The 24,664-nt window shown below is 38.5% G+C and overlaps 1 protein-coding gene across 4 annotated transcripts in view; it reads left to right on the top strand.

Moving 5' to 3' along the window:
• AIG1 (androgen induced 1) overlaps positions 1-13,696 on the top strand; it is a 229,551-nt gene extending 215,855 nt beyond the window's left edge. For 2 of the 4 annotated variants that reach the window (XM_012759727.3, XM_012759729.3), the window contains 2 exons: positions 6,994-7,157; positions 13,047-13,696. In XM_012759727.3, coding sequence (XP_012615181.2) covers positions 6,994-7,157; positions 13,047-13,074 — 192 coding nt within the window. In that variant the 3' untranslated portion in view covers positions 13,075-13,696. Of the gene's footprint in view, positions 1-6,993; positions 7,158-7,800; positions 8,120-13,046 lie in introns of those variants that run through there. The other 2 variants (XM_012759726.3, XM_012759728.3) reach the window with 1 other exon arrangement.
• The last annotated feature ends 10,968 nt before the right edge of the window (positions 13,697-24,664 follow it).

The raw sequence follows: 24,664 nt of genomic DNA, 5'->3' as shown, positions 1-24,664 counted from the left end.
CCTCCCCACACCCCACAACCAGGGGAAGTTGTAAAATCTGATCCCTGAGTTTTATAAGATAGTCTTGTGTTAAAACTTCACCCAAAGTAATTTATCTTGCATCTTGCAACATTTCTGTATCTCACACATTTTCTATAATGAGTATGAATTACTTTTATAGATAGTGGGGGAAAAAACAAAAAACTTTACAGAGCGATTTCATACTGAGATCATTTTTTGCTGCTGAGCATTTAGCTTTCCAGAGCCCTGTCCCCATTCACCACAGTCCCAGCCTTCAGAGCAGAAGAGGAGCCTGGCATCAGGCTGAGCAATGAACCGCAGAGGAGTGTCTCCCAGCATCTCCACTTACTTCACCTCTCTGGGCCTCAGTGTCCTCATCTGTAAAATGGTACTAATATAATACCTTCCCCAATGAGTTGCTCGTATAAAGCATTTAGCACGATGCCTGTCACTAAGCATTCAGTGTGGTTAGCTATTAGCCACTATTGCATATGAGTCTGTATCTTATGTATCTTGCGAGCTAACAGTGTTCCTCTCAAACAACCTAGATCCTATGTAAATGTGAATAATAAAGCAATTTTTAAATCCTCTGTAAAATAATCTTATAAACTGAAAGGTCATCAGTGGTAAGATAGGTACTTGTGTCCATCCAGGAAAAATAAGGGTGACAGAGCCAGAGGAAGGGATGACATGCCAACCTCACTGCAGCTCCTCTAGGGCCCCAGTGACCACCATGACTCATGACCCATGTGGATAGGATGGACCTTGGCCCTGTGGCAAAAAGAGCTACTGAGCTTGACAAGGTCAATTTGGATTTTTACTTACTATTTATCATTTATGCCCAGTCCACATCCAAAGTAGATTTGAAGGATACATGTACCACTTGGAATCTGAAAAGTTTTTGCCTCCACTTTATAAGTGGAAAGCCAAGCCAGTTTTTTGATAATTCTCAGTTCTTGAATATCCTGTGCTAATAGATGTGGTCTCAGACCTCTTTGGACCATTTGTCCCTTGGCTTCAAGACACCACACTTTTCCATCTTGCTCCCATGTCACCAGCCCACCTTTCTTGGTCTCCTAAAAGCCTCATCCTCCTTGACACAACCCTTAAATGTTGGCCTTTATCAGGGCCTTCTCACAGGCCCACTTCCTGTATACGCTCTACTCTTCCTGGGTGATCTCAGTCTGTCCAGATGCTTTAGCCACCATCTTTTTGCCAATGAACTCAATATCTGATTGCCACGTCAGGCCTTTCCCGACACTCCGAGCCCATGTATTTGACTGCCTTCAGGACATCTCCACTTGGAGAGCTTACAGATACCTCACACTCGACATGTCCAAACTAAACTCATCATCCCCTCAAACCTGCTCCCTGACAGCATTCCTTATCTCAGGAAATGGCAGCTCTCTCCACCCAGCTAATCAAGCCAAAAATCTATGATTAATCATTAACTCATCTCAGTTCCCTCACTGCCTAAATCCAATCAATCACCAAGTTCTCTTAATTCTATTTCCTGAATCAGTGCCTGTCAAATTTCTTTTTTGTAAACGAAAATAAAACACCTTTTGCATCAGGACCCAGCCAGCATGCACGCGCATGTGTGCACTCACACACACACACACACACTTACACGTGACTGAAACAAGTTTCATAGGCAGTTATTATCATCATTAAATGCAAGGCCCTCTGGTATTTTCTCTTCTGCTCTTTTCCGTTGGTGTCTTTTTAAAATGCTAGTAACCAGTGGGTGACTGGCAGATGTTTAACCACTAGCTCTTTTGGCGGTATGAGTTAGGGGACCCGTGTGTAGCATTTGCCCATATCCTTGGTGTAAATACTCCCACCTTGGTTGAAGTCAAGCTTCCAACCAACTAGCTTGCAAACTCCCTAAAGACTTAACAGCCATCTTTCAAGATCATATCCAGCACACCACTGCTTATGATCTACAGTTCGATAGTCACTGGTCAAAATATCTCTTAAATCCATCCACTCATTGTCATCCCCAATGTCATCCCCCCTGTCCTGACCACCACCATTTCTGATACAATTGGTTTTCAGGTCAGTCTGATCTATTTCAAAGTTATTTAATATTTCCAAAAGCTTTCTATTGTCCACACTAGCATAAAGCCTACAATTCTTCCCATGGCTTAAAAACCAATGGTTTAGCTGCCTGTCCCTCCTATGCTCTCTCTCTTTTTCTTAATTTCGTCAAAAATATGTTCTTCTTAAACATCTGGGAGCTTTCCCGTTTTCTCAGGTCTTTGAACATGTTCTCCCTTTTGGCTAGAAAGTTATTTCCTTCCATCTTTACTCAAAAAATATTTACTCTCCTTCCTATCACAGCTTAAATGCCATTAATACTTTATTCATTCATTTATTCTTCTAGTGTGTGACAGACATTGTGGTAAGTGCTGCAAATACAAGAAGAAATAAAAATAGACAATCCCTCATCTCACAGAACGTATATTCTAGACGGGGTAAAACGTACTATTCAAATAAAGGTATTCAAATGTAAGTAGTAATGAAAGAGCTTCAAAAATAAGGGAGTATTCATGGTTCTGTAAGAACTTAACAAAAGCTGATGCAATCTGGTAGATCAGGGGAAACTTTCCTGAGTGATGATTGGTCAGTTATAACAGTTGAGCTAATATATAAAGAATAAATATGGCCAAGTACAGTAGCTCATGCCTGTAATCCCAGCTTTGAGAAGTCAAGATAGGAGGATCACTTGAAGCCAGGAGTTCGAGATCAGCCTGAACAACACAGCAAGTCTCTGTCTCTACCAATAATAATAATAAAAAAAAAATTAGCTAGGTGCCATGGCATGTGCCTGTAGCCCCAGCTACAAAGGAGGCTGAGGCAGGAGGATCACTTGAGCCCAGGAGTTTGAGTTTGCAGTGAGCTGTGATCATGCCACTGCACTCCAGCCTGGGCAACAGAGTGAGACCCTGTCTCCAAAATAAATAAATAAATAAATATAACAACTAGTCTAAGAGGTGAGTAACAAAAAGCATCAGCAGAAAATTCACATGAGGAGGAGGGAACGTGGAGAAATCAAGGTAGCAAAGGAAAGCCAGAGAAGCAGGAATGCAAGGAGGAGCAGGAGCAAAGCATGAGATGGTGCCAGAGACATGTAAAAGCCACTCTGCTAAGAGCTCTCTAGACTTTGTTGAAAATTTGGGTCTTTAACAAAAAAGCAGTGGTAGGCCATTAACATGTTGAAAGCAAGGATGTAATGTTCAGATTTCTGGTTTGGAAAAATCACTCCGGCAGCAGTAGAGATGGATTGGAAGAAGGCAAAAATAGATGTAGAGACTAATTAGAAACTATCACAGTTCTCCAGACAGAAATGTTTGTGACATAAATTAAGATGCTGGTAACAGGGATGGAAAAAATCCACATGCTGGGGAGATGTGTGATAAGACAGGGTAATGAACTGACTGTGTGATAAAAGAGAGGGAAGTATAAAAGATGGCTCCCAGGTGCTTGAGCTATAAAAGTGGATAAATGGTAGTGCTGTTCACAGAGGCAAGGAATACTGGAGGTTTCTGGAGCAAGACCATGACTTTAGGTTTAGATATATTGAGTTTGAGGTATCTTTGAGATGTACGAAATAAGATGTCTTGAGAACTGTTTGATAAACTTCTGGAATAAAGGAGAGATCAAGGTTAGGAAGTAAATGTGTGAATTATCTGCATATAGGTAGTGGACATGGTGCAACTGCCCTCAATGAACTCATCCATAGAGAATGCATGATATGAGAAGAAGCTTTAGAAACCAAGCCTTAAGGAAATTCAGCATTTCACGGTAGTGTTGTGAAGGGTGAACTTACAAAGGGAACCAAGAGGAGCAGGCAAAGTGGAAGGAGGAAAACCATGAGAAATTAATGTCAAAGAAGCCAATATGTCTTGGTAGAGTATCAAGAAAAGAAGGAAGACTGTTGCAGATAGAATAGTGACTACAAAGTTCAGATGTGGAATCAGTGATTGTGGGCTCCTTTTTGGAGAAGATTGTCTTTGAAGGGAAGAAGGGATATAGAGTTGTTTTTGTGAAGCCGATGGACACTTTTCATTTTTCTTAAATGAAAGACATTTGAACATCTTTACCAATTATGAAAAAACTGGTTTGAAAGAAAGTTGAATACACAAGAGAAAGAAAGAATAATAATAAGTAGACAATTAAGAAAAAAATCAGGGAATAATCCCTATGTACTACTCATGGTATCCCCATACTTACTCTTCCTTAATTCTGACTACACTTGTAAGTTTTCCTTTAATATCTGTATTTCTCTTTAGACTGTACTCCATGCAGACAGGAATTACTTCTACCTCATTTGCTTTTGTATCCCTAGTGTGCAGCAAAGTACTCAGAGAGGAGGCATGAATAAATGTTATTTTTTAATTGCATGTTAAAGTGAATGAAATTGGAGGCACATTTAATAAAAGAGACAATCTAGAAATCTTATGACACTAATATGTGCATATATATGTATGAGCACACACATCATGGTTATCGATTTCTTAGACTAAAGTTAAAATTGGTGCCACTACCTTAAGCATAAGCTATCTGGGCACTAAGACAAGAAGGCCTTAGAATGAAAAAAATTGAAAGTCAACCAAGAACTAAGAACTTTCCACAAATAGATGAGCAAGGCCATGAGTCATCTTTGTGCAGAGAATTGAGTCCTGATAATATCAAGGAAACAAATGGTGAAAACACAACCTGTTAGGACAAGCGGATACATCATTCACACTGATCCAGGGTGAAACCCCAAATAACAGGACATGTGTATCTGAGATCTTTGATGAGCTACCAAGTCAGGGAAACCTAAAAAACCAAACAACAACAAAAACCAAGCAACCCTCACTTCCATTTTGGAGACAATACTAAATGCCTCATTTAGGGAAGCAAATCCATGCAGCCAAACAGAAATCAGATGTTCATTTCTTTCTTTCAGCTTTGCTAGTTTTTTAAACAAATTCTTTAGTCTGGGCATCATTCCCAACATAAACTTTGTACCTGTTAAACAATAGCACCCTGTTTCCCACTCCCCCCAGCCCCTGGTAACTTCTATTGTGCTCTCTGTCTCTATGACTTTGCCTATTCTAAGTAATCTCATCTAAGTGGAATCATACGATATTTGTCTTATGCATGGCTTATTTCAGATAGCATAACGTCTTCAAGGTTCATTTATGTCATAGCATATATCAAAATTTCATGCTTTATGGCTGAATAATATTCCATTGTATGTATGTGCAACATTTTGTTTATTCATTCTTCTGTTGATGGACACTTGGGTTGGTTCAACTTTTGACACCTATGAGCATTGATGTACAAATATCTGTTCAAGTCCCTGCTTTTAGTTTTTTTTGGATATATACCTAGGAGTTCAATTGCTAGGCCATTTAATTTTAAGACCACAGATATAGTATATATCTGTTTATGTGTTGTGTGTGTGTGTATCTATATTCGTATATTTCTGTATACATATATGAGTTTATTCGTGTATGTATATATACATATATGTATGTATCTGTGCTTTCTACATAAAAAGAGTAAAATTGTTTCACTACCACCTCCAGAATGAATTTTTGAATTTTTACCTGTGGTGGGGGCAGTGGGTGATATCACCCTCACTGTGATAAGCTCTAAGGTTTAGATCCTCAGATTTCCTGCCTCAAATGAGGTGCATGTATAGCTAAGTTATATGTAAGTAAACTGCTTAAAGAGTGAAGCCATGGATAAGGAAAATGACCCTCAAACACGGATGTATAAAAAGTAATCTTCATTTTCAATGCAATAAAGTTATTTGTATATAGTCCTCAAAATTGCCAACATTTGATAAAGGAATGCACTCAAGAATATTTTGTATAACAGTCATGTCAAGACCAAGGCAACGGAGCGAATATTCTAACTAAACTTTTGAAAGCAATGGCAATGAATGATGCTGCTATTAACACTGAGTCAAAAATATCTTGAGAACACAAATAGAATTATTACAACTAAGTATGTAAAGTAGGAAAAAAGTGAAATAAATGTGGTATCCAAAGATCAGAGGAGTGGGAAGCCTGGTAGCCTGTAGGTTGTGGATGGTTCTAGCAGCATATGGAAAGCATGTTGGTATCTGGTTGGAAGGCAGTACGGCAAGGTAGTAATACCTGGCACGTACTCACCTAGGTTTTATTATAGCATCGTTGCCTAATGCTACATTGTTTCATTATGTAAAGAAGAGATTTAAAAGATTGTTTAACAGTCTTAATAAAGCCAGCAGTTTTAAATACCTGACCAGAATTCTTCAAGTGTCATCAAAGACAAGGAGGGACTGAGGAACTGCCAGGACACAGGAGACTCAGGAGACGTGATGACTGAATACCATGTGAGCTGCAGGATTGGATCCCAGAACAGAGAAAGGATGCTGGTGGAGACACTGGGGAACTGTGAATAAAGTTCATAGCTTAATTAATACTCTTGTATCAATGTTAAGTTTTTCCTTTTTGTTTTTCTTCTCAAGTAGCTGGGATTACAGGTATGCACCACCATGCCTGGCTAACGTTTTTATAGAGATGGGGTCTCACCACGTCGCCAAGGCTGGTCTTGAACTCCTGGCTTCAAGAGATCCTTCCACCTCTGCCTCCCACAGTGCTAGCATTACCAGCATGAGCCACCTCATCTGGCCAATTTCTTAATTTTAGGGACTCTCCCAGGATTATCCAAGATGCTAACATGAGGGGAAGATGAGTGTGGGATGCAGGGGAACTCTCTGTACTCCATGCACGTCTTCTGGGAGTCTAAAATTACTTCAGGTTAAAAAGTAAGAGAAAACAAAGAACAGCAAAGTTTCCAGTAGCTCCTGAGCAGCACAAGCAAACTTGAGGCTGGCAACTGCTGAAGAGCGGTGAGAGTGGGGAGTGTCTGTTTGCAACACGGCCGCGTTGACATCTGTCTGCCATGAGGATGACTCCTGTCTTTGTCTCCTTTCCAATTCCATTGCAGGGTGTGCTGGGTGCATCACGTAACCGGCATGTGGGTGTACCCTTTTCTGGAACACATTGGCCCGGGAGCCAGAATCATCTTCTTTGGGTTTACAACCATCTTAATGAACTTTCTATACCTGCTGGGAGAAGTTCTGAACAACTATATCTGGGATACACAGAAAAGTAAGTATTGTTTAGGGGAGCATAAAACAAGAACATTACTGCTGATGAGAGCGTATGCAGAGACTGAGGGAAAATTCCACTGTAGCCTCTTCTTTTATCCCTCACATAAGATCTCTCATGAAGAGCTTCATTTTTCTAACTACAATATTAATTTAAGAGCTGCTGGCAGTTACTTGAAAGGTTTACTAGCCACTTGGTCTTATTAGCTAGCAAAACATCCAAGTCTAAAGAGGAAAGAAGCATGTCCACAAATTTTATAGGGAAAGATGTAGTGTTAACAGAAAAAAAAAATAGGAGAAGTTCACCCTGATTAACAAAATGCTACCTTCGCTAAAGGGACCCCAAATTAAATAGATAAGTGATTAAATGTAACCAAACAGTCTCATTAAAAGTCACCCAGATCTCCACTTCACTTTCTATGCCATCATTTACATGGAGAGGTCACCTGGGAGAGGTCTCACTGCCCTTCTGCCAGAATTCTAAGCAGTGTAGAATGCCTCTGGCCACCGTGACTCCCCAGTGGCTGTCATATTGAAGGTCTGAAGGTGGCAGAGAGGCACATGCAATAGAGGATAATACTTCATTGCTATAGAAACTCTCCTAACCTATGATTTGATTTCTCTTTTGTTTCCATTTATGGCAGAGCCTCCATCTTGGCAAGGCATGCAATCTTATCCAAGCTGTGCAAAACCTGTCCAAAGTGTATCTAAGATAACATAAAAATTGGATGGTGGAAAAAGCGACAGCCACAGACATGTAGTGATTTAAGACCTGCATGAAAATACAGCCAAAGGCAAGATGGCCTGGGGGGGTTAGAGAGCTCTGGACACCTCCTCCGACACAGTCTCAGCATCCTAGACACCACCAGTAAATGGACTCTGTGCCCCAGACACTGAGCACCCCTGTGCCAGGAACTCCATCTAATCAGACAAATAAAGCACACGCCTGTCATGGTTATTGAATCAGACTGTTTTGTGTGTGGATCTGCTAAGATTGTGTGCGTCAAGGTATCAGCCCAGAGGAATTTGAGCTTGTCTTTTCTCAGCAGCTTCTGATGTTAATAAGTGGTCTATTAGAAAAGGTGTCCCATTTTTGTATTCAGTTCAGGCCATAGCTTGGATGACCAAAAATGAATCTTTTAACAATGTTCCCATCTTTAAATGGGAATAGTAATCTTTCTCTATTAGTTAATTTATAGAAGCATTTATTTAACTTACAAAACTATTCTGAGATCATAATGTAAGCTTTTCTTGGCTTCTTGGGAGAAAGGCTGTATTTAAATTTAAACTCATATGGCCAATATATGTTACTGGGGAAGTACCTTTGACTGGCCGCTTCCCCTTGATTTTGCTTGGTGTGACATTCATTTGGCCATCGTTCTGCTACTTCTGTGGGAAGATGACCTGAAAACCAGCAGAGATAAATGTCCAATCCGGATTAATGGAATACTGCTTTTTAGCAGCTTTGAATGAGGAGTTAAAAATGAATAATGAAACTAAGGTTTTTTTGAAGGATCTGTTCAATTTGTCTGTGCCATTCTCTTAAGTGACATGAGTAAGGGTTGACTAACATTTTGTAACTCATTTCAGATACAGCAATTAATTTATCTCCAAGGGATCGTCTATTTAATCCCACAGACACGATGTTTTGTGTCAAGTAGGCATCTTCCCCATTTACAAGAGGGTCTCAAACTGATGGCATCCCCCAAATTTTACTCACCAAGAAGTTTTGTTAGGGCCTACACAGTGGGATTTTTGGTTTTGAGCCAACATTGAAAGAGCGGGAGATTTCACATAAAGGCCAGATTTTCAGCTTCTCACCGAACATCTTAAGCTCTGGAAACACCCAGCCCACTATTCTCTATTGGCAACAGTGGATTAGGATTGAGTATCCGTTGCCCACTTTCTATGGCTCCCTCATCATCCCTAGATCTCACCTGGCCACGTCACTCAGTCACATGAGCTGCGTGGTTCTGTTAGTACCTGAGCTGGAAACTGCTGATTAAAAGCAGTGTGTGCCATGCACATGTGTGCACGTGTGTGTTAGAATGAACTGAGCACAATGCAGTCCAGTCTTACAACCTGATTACCACACATCAACTACTACAAAATCCCCCAAGAAGGAATGCTGCATTTAAGCCACCTTCCTTTTTTTCCATAATGGTTTCTAATGGCTCAATTCGCTTTGCTTGGTTATGATATGTTAGCTACAACAGGTTGCATTATTACAGAATTTTATACTTGATAGGGAAATTAGAAATCATCCAAACTGACCTTTTCCTTTTACTAAAGGCAACTGCAGCCTAGAACTCTTAAGTGACCCCCCAGAATAGGCGGTGGTAGAGCCAATGTCTTCTAATGTTCAATCCAAGGTTATTTCCAGTGAACTATCAAAATGTCGCCATGTTTTGGAAACCCAGACACGTTGAGAGCTTGGCTCTCACGTTGACAACTACAGACCTAGCTTGTAAAACAACAAAATAGGCCAAACTGATATGAAATATGAACTTTTAAAAAGCCCTTAAAATAGATTAAAGTAATAGTCGAGCCCTTGCTTTTTTTAAAACCAAGTCACTCAGGATGGCTTTGTGGAAGTTGCTTTAGTTTGCTAAGGTTACCATAACAAAGTATAGAAATTTATTGACTCCCATTTATGGAGGCTGGAAGTCCAAAATCAAGGTCTTGGCTGGCCCTTGAAGGAGAACTGACTCCTTCTGAGAACTGTGAGGGAAGAATCTGTTCCAGGCCTTTCTGGTGTTCTCCCTGTATGTGAGACTGTCTCTAAATTCTTGCCTTTTTAAAAGTAAGGACACCAGTCATATATGATTAGAGACCACCTTGATGACCTCATGTTAACTTTATGAAGACCCTATCTTCAAGTAAGGTCACATTCTGAGGCACTGGGGCTTAGGACTTCACCATTTGAATTTTTTTTAGGGGGGCACATTCAGCTCATAACACTGCACTTTCTCCCCCAGCAAAGTTCATGTCCTTCAGGCAAAGAAAACAGCCCCATCCCAAAGTCCAAAAGTCTCTTCAACATCAACTCTTAAGTAAATCCAAAATCTCATCTTAAATATCATGAAAAGCAGGTACGTGTGAAACTCAGGATATGATTCATCCTGAAGCAAAATTGATCTCCTGTGAGCCTGGGAAACCAGACAAAAAGTTATCTGCATCCAAAACACAAAAGTGGGACAGGCATAGAATTCCCATTCTGAACAAGAGAAATTGCAGAGAAAAAAGGGGTCATGGTGCCCAAGCAAGTCTGAAAACAAGCAGGGAAAGTTCCATTCAGTGTTAAGGCTTAAAAACAATCCTCTTGGCGGGGTGCTCTGTCCTCAGGGCTCACTGGGGAAGGAGTAGGGAGCCCCACCTTCGAGGTACCAGTAATACTAACCCTGCCCCCTCAGCACTGGGTAGCAGCCCCACCCTCTGCCACCAAGGAGGAAGCAGTCCCTGAATGGTGGCTGGAGTCATTGGCCCTTCATTGCATTCTGTCTCTGGCCCTTTCATTCCAGTATGGACTGTTTTTCCTGGTGTAAAATTTTCAAAAACCATGTTGGCCTCCCGTGCAATTCATGGGCTTCAAGCAGTCGGACAAGAGGGAACTCCCCAGGTCCTTCCTGGATAACCACCTCTCTCTTTCTGGCTTCTGCTGAGATGGTTGATTGGATCCATGAGTCACAACCTAATTTCTTTAGCAAATAGTTGTCCAGCCACACCCTTGGCACTATCTCCCTTTCTGAGGTACTGTGGGTTAACGTCAATATATGAATTTGAGAGGAGGGGGACAAAATTCAATGCATAACAGCCAAAGCAGCTGTACTTAAGCTCTATCCCAGCCCCAGTGTATCTGACTGAGGTGACCGGTCTTATTATCGTCAAATTTGATTATAGAAGACAGGAAATGAGAGTACTCAAAAGCAAAAGGTTGGGGTGAGGGCAAAGTACACCAGTTCTCTGTGAGCAGAAACCTCACATTCCTTCTCCTCCAGCTTCCTCTCCAGATCACTTCCCCCCAGAGCTTGCCCCCTTGTTGGGCCTCTCTCCCAGCCTGCAGGAAGGGCACATGACTGGTTCCTTCAGGGCCCGTCAGCCTTGTCCCCTGGGTCCCCCTAAGTGCATCCTGCCTCAGCTTTGTGACAGGTTTCTTTCTGCTTTTTTGTGTGGAAATTACACCCCTTGTTCTTCCAAACATTATTTACAGCTATCTAATTTTTTCCCTCTCCCTCACAACTGTCAAACTAAAGTAGTGGGGAGCCATTTTCCCTCTCTAGGTCAATGAACACCCCCTGTTCTCCACCCCCGCTTTTGAAGATTCCACCATTGCTGCCAAGTCAACCCATCTGTAGGAGAATGCTTTGGAGGAAACAGACTTTTAAAAGAAAAGCAAACTGCTATTAGGCCCTGATAGCTTCTCCACAGGAGAGGGAACATGGGATGGAAGTTGGGACTCTAGTCACATGTGTGCTGGTTGAGTGGAATCTGGGCTGTGTTTTCTGCCTTTGCCTTGGTTACCCAACAACGAAGGCATATTGTACCTTCTCACCTTCAACCCTTCAGATGTCCTGACTCCTCAATTTGAAGTTTTCCTTAGTATGATTTCTGAGAAGGAATTTGGAAAAAGTGTTCTAAATCTCTGCCAGTTCCTTAGCCATGAAAACCAAACCTAAAAGACTGCCTGCAGACACCTGTTCAGAGCATGCTACCCACCTCCCATTGACACTATTCTGACCCCACAAGACATATACTAGGAGACAGAGGTCGGGGGTAAGGTGGGGTCCTTCCTAATGTAAACCCTGTCATTATGATCCTCTGGGGTTAGACATCACAATTTTTTTACAGTGTAGAGTCCCATTCTTGTTCTGCTGTTCTCCACTAGCCCAGCCTTCTGAGACCTTCTAAATGTTCATTGTTTATTAATTTATTCAACATTGATTAATTGAGCTCTCACTATGAGACAGATGCTGTGTTAAGTGCTAGGGCTATAGTCAGGAACAAAACAATGAAGGGCCCTGGCCCTCAGAGAGCTTGCAATTTATGAAAGAATACTAATAAAACCTACAAAGCAGTATTTTGAGTTCTTTTGTTCCATTGTTGCTATTGAAACAAAACAAACAATAAGTCTCTAAGAATTTGGTATGATTAGAAAAATGTTTCACTAGAAGCCAAAGCAAAAAGAAGCGAGAAGCATTTGTCAGATTTCACCATAATTCATGAGAATGACTTGAACATTTTCATCTTTGGGAAAATGAGACATGGCTATTCACAGCAGACAGCAGGCAAAGGTCTTACTAATCCAGTACACACAGGTCCTTCAGGGAGAAAAACAGTTCTACCAGGATCGGTTTGAATACAGAGACAGCTTGAGTTTAAGGTAGTTGGGTATCTTTTATAAGCAATTCTTGTGGATAATAAGCTTTTTATGAGCTTAAAAAATAAATACTTCTTGGCATATGAACATCCAGATTCTGTGCCTTGGGAAGGGACAGAAGTAAAGTAAAAATAAATTAAGCCTGTTTGAAAGGCATGAGGTGCACACGTCCTGTTGCTGGAAGCTGGTTAAAAAGTAGCCCGGTTAGAGTTTCTGCGCAAACCCAGCGAGTCACAAATGTGCTTGCAGCCCTCTCTCCCAGAGGCCATGGGAGCTGGGTGTGTCCCAGAGATGTGTCCTGATTCTGGGGAAAGGGTGGGGAGAAAAGTCACTGAGGATGTTTTGGAGACAGTCATGAATGGCTTTCCTTCTTATCTAGGAGGGGGGAAAAGGGAGTGGGTCAGGAGGGTGGATGGGAGAAGGGAGGAGACATGATTTCTTGGGAGCAGCTTTAGCAAACCTGCCCATAGTTTAATCTGATGCTCAAATAAAGCACTTTGCCTATATTTCTAGGTATGGAAGAAGAGAAAGAGAAGCCTAAATTGGAATGAAATTCAAGACTAAATGGAAGAGCTGGATTGAGCTGCCATTGAAGACTCGTTACTGCTCAGGCATTGGAAGCAATGGCATCACCCGCCCACCCCCAGGGGAAGGACATCTTTTATACACAAATATGCATAAAAATAGAATACAGTTGTTTCCAAAATGATTCACCCTCATTGTTTTAAATAATTTTTCCCAAATTCATTATTGGTAATAACATCTTTTTTTTTCCACTTTTCTACTTTTAAAACCAAAATTGGGCATTGGATTTTTATTTTTGCAATTATAACTCCATCTAATCAAGAAAGAATAAAATTCTATTGTGCTTCTTATTGAAAAATATGTTAAAGTCAAAGGGGCAGACATAAAGCAAAGCTTCTGTGTATTTAGCCCTAAAGGTGGCTGGAAAAATGAACCTATGCCACCCTGTGGGCCCAACGGGTAGAGGGGTAGATGTTTCCTATTGCAATAATGTCACAGTTGCTTCAAACAGGCAATGTTAGTAACAATGACATCAATTTAGTCTAAACCCTGAGTGTATTTGGATCTCCTGATTTAATTGTGTGAAACTTTTCCTGGATTCAAACTCTAACTTTAATAAAGACCAAAACAACCCCAAACCTGATGTCTAAATGGTACATCTCAAAATCCTAACAACACTGGTGTCTCCTTTCTTATTTTTTTTCTATTACCTGTTGAAAATGGGTTTATTGAAACTGGTTCTTTCCTATAATTTCCTAATTTTAAAAATGTGTATCTTTTTGATAATTACAAAAGAATAGTTATTTTAAAAAGTTAATTTACAAAGTCTTTGACCATGATTATTTTTAAGGTAGAAAAACATGTTATAAATTATACATTATTATTTAACATAAATATAGGTATCGTTCATGCTAAGAAAGATCAACAAGTGATATAAAACCATTTACTCCAGAAATTACAATTAAATTTTAAAATTCAAAAATCTTAGAAATATAAAGTTTTTAATTTAAAAAATTTTAATTTTAACTTACATTTAAATTTAAATGTAATTTAAGACAAGCCTAACCACTTCCTAAGTGAGCCTGATTATTCTTACTTGCCACTCCCATGGGCCCTATACCCATATAAAGGAAGGAGAGAAGTTTCTAAAAGCTCCTGATAATTTATTTACAGATAAATCAAGACAGATATACTTTAATAGTAAATGTACATACATTCCATTTTTAACTAAATTATTAAAAATTTCAGCCTGAAGGAGAAGAGTTCAGTTGAAAAATATGATTATATAGAAAACTAACACATATCATAATATACTATGAAATAACTCCAGCCAAACATATGTGTTATATCAATAAATATAAAAGAGTTTGACTCAATACTAAAAGAAAAAGAGTTGGGAAAACCCGGCTCCATGCTGTATATTGCAAAACAAACACAAAATGAAGTAATCATGAAAGATTGCAAAGAAGATAGGCAAAAGAACACCTGAACATTGTAAATGAAAAGAAACAAGGGTTGCAATTTTAATATGAAACAATGTGCAATTCAGGCCCAGGTGCCTCATGGTGAACTCACATTATACTTATATTTGCTAGAAATGTAGTATGCATCTAGTGGAATTACCAGAGTTGGGACTGTTAAGAAGGAGAGGTCAAGCAGAAATCCACCAAAACAGAAAAGCAAAGCAATACTGCACCCTGGGAATGACTGCTGCAATTAGTGCCACCATCAAAGACTTGAAGGCTCCCAGGTTAGTGGTTGCCACCACAACTACAGTTAATTGTTTGACCTGTGTTATGGCTTAAATTGTGCCCCTTCTAAAATTCATAGGTTGAAGCACTAACACCCAGTATCTCAGAATATGACTGTACTTAAAGATGATTAAGTTAAAATGAAACCATAAAGGCGGACCCTAATCCAATCTGAGTGGTATCTTTATAAAAAGGGGAAATTTGGACACACAAAGAGACACCAGGAACATACACACACAGAGCAAAGACCACATGAGGGCATGATGAGAAGGCCCCCAGCTACAAGCTAAGGAGAGAGGTCTCAGAGGAATCAAACCTGCTGACACCTTGATCTTGGACTTTTAGCCTCCAGAATGGTGAGAAATAAATTTCTATTGTTTAACCCACCAGTCTGTGGTATTTTGTTAGGGCAGTCCTAGCAAACTAATACTGCCTGTGTACAAAAGATGGATGGATTTTGGAGAACGATAATAAATTATTGTAAACTTACTTAAGTGATGACTCCACTTACCACAGCTCTTCCAGAAGAGATCTCCCTTTGCTGGAGTAAATCAATACAGTCTTTGGTATATGGTATGAACGTATTAAAATTTCCTTTTACTTTGCAAGGATAGCAGTATGTCTTCACTATATTTTCTCAAGGCTATTTCAATTCTGGCTCTATACTGTGATATAGTATACGGTGACCTTGGTTGTCTAATCATTCCATGGGACATCACATTTCTATTCACATTGATTATATCATACTGCTTGGATGATGCAGCCAGTATCCTAGACACCTTGGTAAGACACATGCATGACAGGATAATAGATAAATGGCCACCTCAAAAAAGAAATCTGGAGTCATCTACCCTTGTGAAGGTTCTAAAGCTCCAGTGATCTGAGTGAAACATGCTAATATTTGCTCTCTATAGTGAAATCAAATTGTTTCATTTTGCATGCATTACCACTAGGAAAGAGGCACATTGCTTGGTGTGTCTTACTGGATTTTGAAGGAAACATACATCACATTGAGTGTGTTGTTTTTATCCCTAGACCACAACTAGAGAAAAATTAGAGTTATAAAAATTAAAATGAAAAAAGGTAAAATTATCACAATATGCAGATGACATGATTTTAAACGAACGCAGATGCACGCACACATGCACACAAACTTGTTCCAGTTATCTATTACTACCAACAAACCACCCCAAAACTTAGTGGCTTAAAGCAACAACATGTATTTTGCTAACGCATCTGCAACTTGGGCAGGACTTGGTAGAATGAGCTCGTCTATGCGTCACTGGGTATCTCCTAGGGTGACTGGAAGGCTGGTGGCTAGAGTCATCTGAAGGTTCGCTCACTTACACATCCAGGGATTGCTGCTGGCTGTTGGCTGAGACCTCAGCAGAGGCTGTGACTGAAACAACTACATGCGGCCTTTCCATGTGGCTGTTTGGCTTCATCCCATGTGACTACGTGTCATTTCCGTGTGGTTGCTTGGTTTTATCACATTATGGTACCTGGATCCCAGCAGGTCCAGGTGAGAAGTATATTCCTGAACTTAGCTTCGGAAGTCACATAGTGTCACATCTGCTGTAGTGACAGCCCTGCCCACATTCAAGGGAATAGAGCATAGACTCCCAAGTCTTGATGGAAGAGCATTAATGTTACATTGTAAAAAGACTATATGGGATTAGCATATATTGGTGACTACTACAATCTCCTACACACATCCAAAACAATAAACTGAAGTGACTTTAAAATTAATATAATTTATAGGGTAAAAAATTAATATATGCAAATCAGTAGTTTTTATATTTACAAGATGTAATAAATAGGATACAATGAAAGAAAAGATTCCATTTGTAAAAGCAACAACTTTATAAAGAAAATTTTGAAACTATTCAACAACACAAAAGGTTTGAATAAATGGAAACACATATCATATTCTTAGAAAGCAAGTTTCCATAACTGGCAAGTCTCAAGTTAATTTATAAATTCAGCATAATTTCAATAAAAATGTCAACATTTATTTGTTTTTAATTATTTACTTATTTGTTTATTTTTAAAACCAGACAAGTTAATTCTGAAGGTCATATGTAAAAAATTAACAAGCAAGAATTGCTAGGAAGCCTGTGAATAAAACCAGCAATAAACACGGACTAGAAGACTAGGCCAAACCGTTATTAAAACATACTATAAAAGCTTCATTAAATAAAGCAGTATGGAACTGACTATGAGTACACCAATCAATAGAAATAACAAAATAGAAAAAGCAATATTAGAAATAAATACATATGGGAATTTAGAAAATACAATAATCAAAGTTGTTCCTTAAATGAGTGAGGAAAGATGGATTGTTCAATAAATAATGTTAGGACAACTGGAAAGCCATCTGGATTTAAAAAGTTGGATCCACACCTTGTATCTTTTACCCTGACAAATTGTGAATGCACCAAAGATTAAATGTTTTTTTTAAAAGGGTAGTATTAGAAAACTGGGAGTTTCCTAGGTATGGGAAAGGCCTTTCTAACTATGACTCATAATCTAATAATCATAAAATAAGATTAATAAATTCAATTACATAAAAACCAAAACTCCTGAATTGCAGAAATGAAAGCAAAGACAAAATACATAAACAAACTAGGAGAATAATACAACTCATATAACAGAAAATAATGGAAAAAGCATGAATAATTCAGAGAAAAAGAAATAAAAGTATCTCAAATGAAAAGAAAGTAACCTCAATCATAACAAGAAAAGTACAAATTAAAACCATACCAAATATAATTTTTTTTCCAAATATAATTTTTATCTATGGGAATAGACTGGATTTTATTCCTTTTATTTTCAGTTGACATATAATAACTGTACATATTTATGGTAGGCAGTGTGATATTTCAATATGTGCATACAATGTGTAATAACCAAATCAGAGAAATGAGCATATTCATCACCTCAAATATTTATCATTTCTTTGTGTGCTGAACATTTAAAATCCTCTCTTATGGCTTTTTCAAAATATACAATAAATTATAGTTAACCATAGTCATGTCATAGTGCTGCAGAACACCAGAATTCATTTCCCCTCTCAAGCTGTAATTTTGTATCTATTAAGCAGCCTCTCCCATCCCCCTCACTTTGTAGCCTTTAATACCAACAATTCTATTCTCTACTTCCATGAACTGAGAATGTTTATGTAGTTCCTACATGTGAATGAGAACATGCGGTATTTACCTTTCTTTTTTTTTTTTTTTTTTTTTTTTTTATAACCCACCTAGTTCTGCAAAGTATTTACCTTTCTGTGCTTAACTTAGTTCACTTAACGTAATGTCCTCCAGGCTCATCTGTGTTTGCACGTATGACTGGATTTTTATTTTTGTGGCTGAATAGTATTCCGTTGTGTATATAATAGCACATTTTCTTTATCCACTCATCTGTGCATGGACATTTAGGTTATCTTAGCTATTATGAATAGTTCTGAAATAAACATGAGGGTACAGGTATCCCTTTGATATACTGATTTGCTATTCTTTGGATAAATACCTAACAGTGGATTGCTAGATCATATGGTAGCTTTACTTTCAGTTTTTTGAGAATCCTCCATACTTTTTTCCATAATGACTGTATTAATTTACATTCCCACCAACAGCATATAAGACTTCCCTTTTTTATGCGTCCTTGTCAGTTTTTTATGTCTTTTTGACAGTAGCTCCAAAGACTTGCCTGAAGAGACTCAGAGAACAGATGGTGGAGTTTGTAACAGACCCTGAAAACAGCAGCATAGACAGTGGAAACATAGAAGGCTTTCTGGGCTACACTGAGGGCCCTGGAGAGGCTGAAGGCCATGAATTTACTTGGTGATAACAAGGACCATTTTGGGATTTCCTCTAAGAAACCTTAACAGGCCAGACAGAGTGAAGAAATTAAAAGTTTAGAAGAGTAGGTGCTACAAAAAGACAAGCAGGTGAGTCAATCATATTGGCCTTAGAGTGGTGAAAAGGATGAGTTACAGGGTCTAGAAGGAACCAAGAAAGAAAGAGGATGAATGTTGGGACACAATAAAGTTGGAAGATGGCAGTCTCCATCATGTTGAAAAACTGATGCATCAAGGACACATTTGACACTGAGCACAATTGACAGGTAAGCAGCCATTGTCAGAAATTAACTTCTGGATTTTAACATTTAGAGATGCACATGGTCATACCATTTCTTGCTTTCTTAGTTAATATAGTGTAGTAGGAATGGCCCCTCCCTAAAGCTGTCCATATGCTAATTCCCAGAACCTGCGACTATATTTCCTTTCCTAACAAAGGGACTTTGAGATGTGATTAAGCTAAAGATATTAAGATGGGGAGGTTATCCTGAACTATCCAGTGGGCCCACTATAATTATAAGGGCTCTTACAGTGAGACAGGACAGTCAGAGTGAGAAAAGGAAATGTGATGATGGTGGCAGAGATTGGAGTGATGTGAAGGGGCCAAAGCTAAAGAATGCAGGTAGTCTCTAGACACTTGCAAAGGAAGGGAAATGGATTCTCCCTTAGAGCCTCAAAAGGAATACTACTCTATTGACATTTTCATTTTAGAACTTCTGACCTCCAAAAATGTTAGGCAATAAATTTGTCCTTTAAGCCACTAATTTGTGGTAAATTTTTATAATAGCAATGGTAAGCTAATACATATGGTATCAGGAAGCATTTTTACATATTTATGTGGGCTATTCTTGTACTGTGCTCAAAAAAAACCCCACATGGTAATATCTAAAACTCATGTTTGTGATTTTCTAATAATTGAGTGACCAACACTGTTGTCTCTAACTAAGCCAAACCAATTATCCAATGCTGACAAGCCACTCAAAATCATTCAAACTTGTCTGATTTATAGGGATGGAAGCACTCAGGATCACTAAAGAAGTCCCCATGGAAACAGTATTTTCCATTCAAAGATATTTAGATGCTTTCATGCCTGCTCATCAATAAAGCAATGAAAAGTTTTGAGACAGATGACCCTAATTTTGAGTACAGATCAAAGAATTTTGGAGTAATGACTAATGTCTATGCTTGCTATAGGGAGATTTGCCAGGAAGAAAAGGAGTCATCTTATGTCCACGCTTTATTGAAAATACATAATTTTAAAGCCTCAGTCAAAACAGTCCATGAAGTAAAATCCTCTCAAGGGAATTTTGCAAGCGTGTAAAATCAAACACAATATAAAAGCTTTTCAAATGCTATGTTTGGTTTTACGTACTTGCATGAGCATATTAATAAGTTTGATTAAATAGCCTCAACATAGATATGTGCAAGAATGAAATTTACTCATTCTCAGCACAAAATATTTTGGACTTTCATCCTGACTAGGCTAGACTTCTTATTTCTTCATCTCACTCAGGTTTAATGTTTAATCCTATGCTTTCAGAAATTCAAACTTTCGAAACTCCCTCTCCCTTCTTTCCCTTCCTTGTGCCTGGGGAAGAGCTTACAGAGCAATGACATCGGAGGTGGCAAGTTCCTTCTCTGCCTCCCGGTCCAATACAGAGGGACTAGAACCAAGTGCTGGCAATGGCTTTTGAGTGGGGATGATGCAACTGTTGGCCTTTAAGGAGCTCACAAAGCCCCACCCCTGCACAGTCCCTCTGTCCTCTTCTCCTCCATTACCATGGCAACAAGCAATCCACCCAAAAGTCTCCACTTCTGGCAAACCCTAGCTACCTTCCATGGCATGCACTCAGCACTCCTTGCCAAGCCAAGGGTGGGCAGACCTGCTGTCCTGGGGCACTCTCCCACAGCCCCAGCAGCAGCACCAAGTGCTCTGCCGGCTCAGCAGCACACCCCCACTCTACCCCCACAGCGCTTCCTGGGGCTGGAGGGAACTTGGGAAACACAGATTTCAACAGAAGAGGGTGGAACAAATTGAAACTTCCTTGTCCCCTGCCTCCCAGGATCTCCACCAAATAAAGGGGAGGGAAAAGGCTTTGTGAATACTTCATGAACTCTGCTTCCTTGAAAAATCTAATAGCCTTGCCTCCTCTGTATCTCTTATTTTACAAAAACCAAAGGAGTAAAACTTAAGAAACTGGTTCTGCCGAATGCTTTCTGTTAGTAAATCCCACAGTGTAGGGCTGGCATCAAGAAGGCATTTCTCAGGCCGGGCGCTGTGGCTCACGCCTGTAATCCTAGCTCTTGGGAGGCCGAGGCGGGCGGATTGCTCAAGGTCAGGAGTTCAAAACCAGCCTGAGCAAGAGCGAGACCCCGTCTCTACTATAAATAGAAAGAAAATTAATTGGCCAACTGATATATATATATAAAAAATTAGCCGGGCATGGTGGCGCATGCCTGTAGTCCCAGCTACTCGGGAGGCTGAGGCAGAAGGATCACTCGAGCCCAGGAGTTTGAGGTTGCTGTGAGCTAGGCTGACGCCACGGCACTCACTCTAGCCTGGACAACAAAGCGAGACTCTGTCTCAAAAAAAAAAAAAAAAAAAGAAAAAGAAGAAGGCATTTCTCTGAGCTTAAAAGGTGAGATATTTGGCAAGTTTTATCCTGAACTAAGGACTTCAGTTGGCAGGTCCAGGGAAGCATACATGTGCCCCTCATCACCACTTTATCACTTTTAAAAAATATTCATTTCATACTATGGACATCATTAACTTTGGAATTTTTATATTGCAAAATGGTTTTCCAAAGACAGATCCCCAATTTAAAACTTCGTGCCTCTGAGAAATGTTTTCCATTTAAACCAGTTCTACTTGAGACGATAATCTTGGCACTAATTAAGTTATAATTTGGAAGATCACTGTGTTGATTTCAAGACTCAAATGAAACCCTGGGATAAAAAGTTTCCTGAGAATGAGAAGTAGTAGAGACCAGAGGAGGGTGTTTAAAAATAAATAGTTTGCCATTTTTAACAGAGTCTAGCAATCTGCAGCATTTTTTCTTACTCGAAGTAGAATACTGAGGCAAAGTTTAACACTTCTTGTATCTGGGGAATTTTTGCTTCCTGCCATGATGTAGTAATGGGGTCTGGATCACCACACACACACACACACACACACGCACACATGCACACATACAGACACACACACATGACTGTAAATAACTAAAAAGATTGGTAAAATATAATAAAAATAATTTTCTGACATTGGTTGACAGACCTGCTTAGGACCATGATCTCTGAAGAAAGGGAAATGAACTGTGCGAGCCCTATGTGAGCACTGGCTTTCTGCCTAGAGGCAATTCCCAGATCATAGTACTGGGAGGAGAATCCTAAACAAAATGTGTTGGCCTCACTGAGTTAAGGAGATCAGAGTTCAGAAACACTGAGAATTCATGGGACAGAGTACTAGATTTGAGGGAGCTATAAACAGATCTCCAGAAATTTGCATGACATCTCCTCTAGTCTTTCACTACCTCGATCTGTACATGAACAGGGTGAAACTTTACAAGTTAGGGGAAAGAGAAATTGCTGAGGTGCTGTAAGCTGAATAAATCCAAGAGTTCCTATAAGACCAGGAACCATTCATGTTCCCACTAGCCAGAGTTAAGAGGCCTCATTGAACACACAGGGAATTCAGTAAAGACCCTAGAAGGGTCAGGTGTTACTCATCAATCTTAAGTAAAGTTTACTCTAGATCCACTCTTGAAAAGCTTTAAAAGAATCTTCAAAATTATTAAACTAATCCTCAATAACATAATTGCCTGCCAGAATGAAACTACACTATCTAAGGAAGACCAAGAGACAAAGAAAACAACAACACCACCACCACTCAGGACATAAAATTTACCATGCTTAGCAATCAATCAAAATTTCTAGATATGCCAAAATGCAGGAGAACTTGACCCCAAAACAACAGGGGAAATCAATAAATAGAATCAGACTTGGAATTGATAAAGAGATAAAATCAGCAGACAAGAACATTAAAAGAACTATTATAAATATACTCCATATGTCAAGAAGGCAGAAAGAGAAATTAACATAACTTGGAGACAAATGGAATATATAAAAAGTGCAAATAGAACTTTTATGTATGAAAACTACACTGAATGGGATTGATAGACAATTAGAAACTACAGGAGGGGAAAGTGTCAGTGAATGTGAAGACATAGCAATAGGAACTATCCAAACTGATGCACAAAGAACAAAAGGGTGAAAAAAAATCCACAGTCTCAGTGACCTGTGGGATAATATTAATATGTATGTCATTGGAGGCCTATAAAAAGAGGAAAGAAAGGGGAGAAGCAGAAAAATTTGAAGAAATATTTGAAGAAAATTTTGAAGAAATTTGAAGAAAAATTTGAAGAAATAATGTCAGAAAATTTTCCAAATTGGTTCAAAACTATAAGACCACAAATATAAGAAATTCAACAGACCCCATGCAGCATAAAAAAAAACAGAGGAAACTACATCAAGAGAAATAACAATCATATTACTGAAACAAGTGATAAAGAGAGAAATCTTAAAAGCATCCATAGAAAAAAGACTATTATATAAAAGGAACAAAAAATAAGAGTTATCATAGATTTCTTGTCAGAAATTATGCAAGCCCAAAGACAATGGAATGACATCTTTAAAGTGCTTAACGAAAGTAATTGTCAAGGTAAAATTACATACCCATAGAAATATGTTTCAAAAATTAAGGCAAAAGAAAGGTTCTTTTCATACAAACAAAAGTTAAGAGAATCCATTGTCAGCAAACCTACACTACAGGCAGAAGGCAAATGATATCAGATGGAAACTTGGATCTTCACACAGAATGGAGAACATTAAAAATGGCAAATTTGTAGTTAAATATGTCATTTTTTCATCTTATAATCTCTTTAAAAGATAGTTAATGCTTAAAGCAAAAATAAAACAATGTGTTGTGGGGTTTAAAATGTATGTAGAAGTAAAATATATGAAAACATATATAGCACAAAGGATGGGAAGTAGAAGAAAGTATATAGTTGCAAGGTTCTTACATAATCCATAATTGGTATAACATTGTTTGAAAGTAAACTGTTAATAGATTAAGAATGCAATTTGTAAACAATAAAGCAAATACTAAAAAGGAGGTATAGCTAATAAACTAATAGTGGAGAAAAAATGGAATACTAAAACTACACTATTATTGAAAGGTTCTGTGTCTGGATTGTGGTGGTGATTCCATGTGAGTTTACAACTACCAAAACTCATCAAATTGTATACTTTAAGATGAAAAAGTTTATTGTGCATAAATTATTTCTCAATAAAGTTAATAAAAATAATCTAATGGAAAGCAATAAAAAAGAGGATAAACATAGAACAGATGGGATAAATACAAAATAAATCATAAGATTTTAGGTTTAAAGCCAATTATTCAATAATTATATTAAATGTGAATAAATCTAAATTCTTCAATAAGAGGCAGGAATTTTCTGAAAGAGTAAAATGGGAAGACCAAAGCATATTCTACCTATAAGAAATTTATTTTAAAAATAAAGACATAGGTTAAAAATAAAAGGATTGAAAATATATATGATATACCACTAGTCATAAGAAAGCTGTAATAGCTATATTAATAATAGACAAAATTAACTTTACAACAAAGAACATTACAAGAAATAAAGAACATGTTATAATGACAAAAGAATTAATTCATCAAGAAGACATAACAATATTAAATGTGCATATACCTAACAATAGTTTCAAAATATATGAGGCAAAAGTGAATAGTTTTAAAAGAGAAGTAGACAAATCCATAATTATAATTGTATATTTTAATGCTTCTTTCTCAGTAATTGATAAAGTAATTAGAAGAAATCAATAAAGATATAGAAAACTTAAATAACACTATTAACCAACTTGATCTAATTGACATTTATAGAACATTCCACCTTACAATTGCAGAATACACATTC

The sequence above is a fragment of the Microcebus murinus genome, chromosome 5, assembly GCF_040939455.1.
Source record: "Microcebus murinus isolate Inina chromosome 5, M.murinus_Inina_mat1.0, whole genome shotgun sequence".
In the NCBI taxonomy this organism is placed as follows: domain Eukaryota; kingdom Metazoa; phylum Chordata; class Mammalia; order Primates; family Cheirogaleidae; genus Microcebus; species Microcebus murinus.
This window is presented reverse-complemented; position numbering and strand designations above follow the sequence as displayed.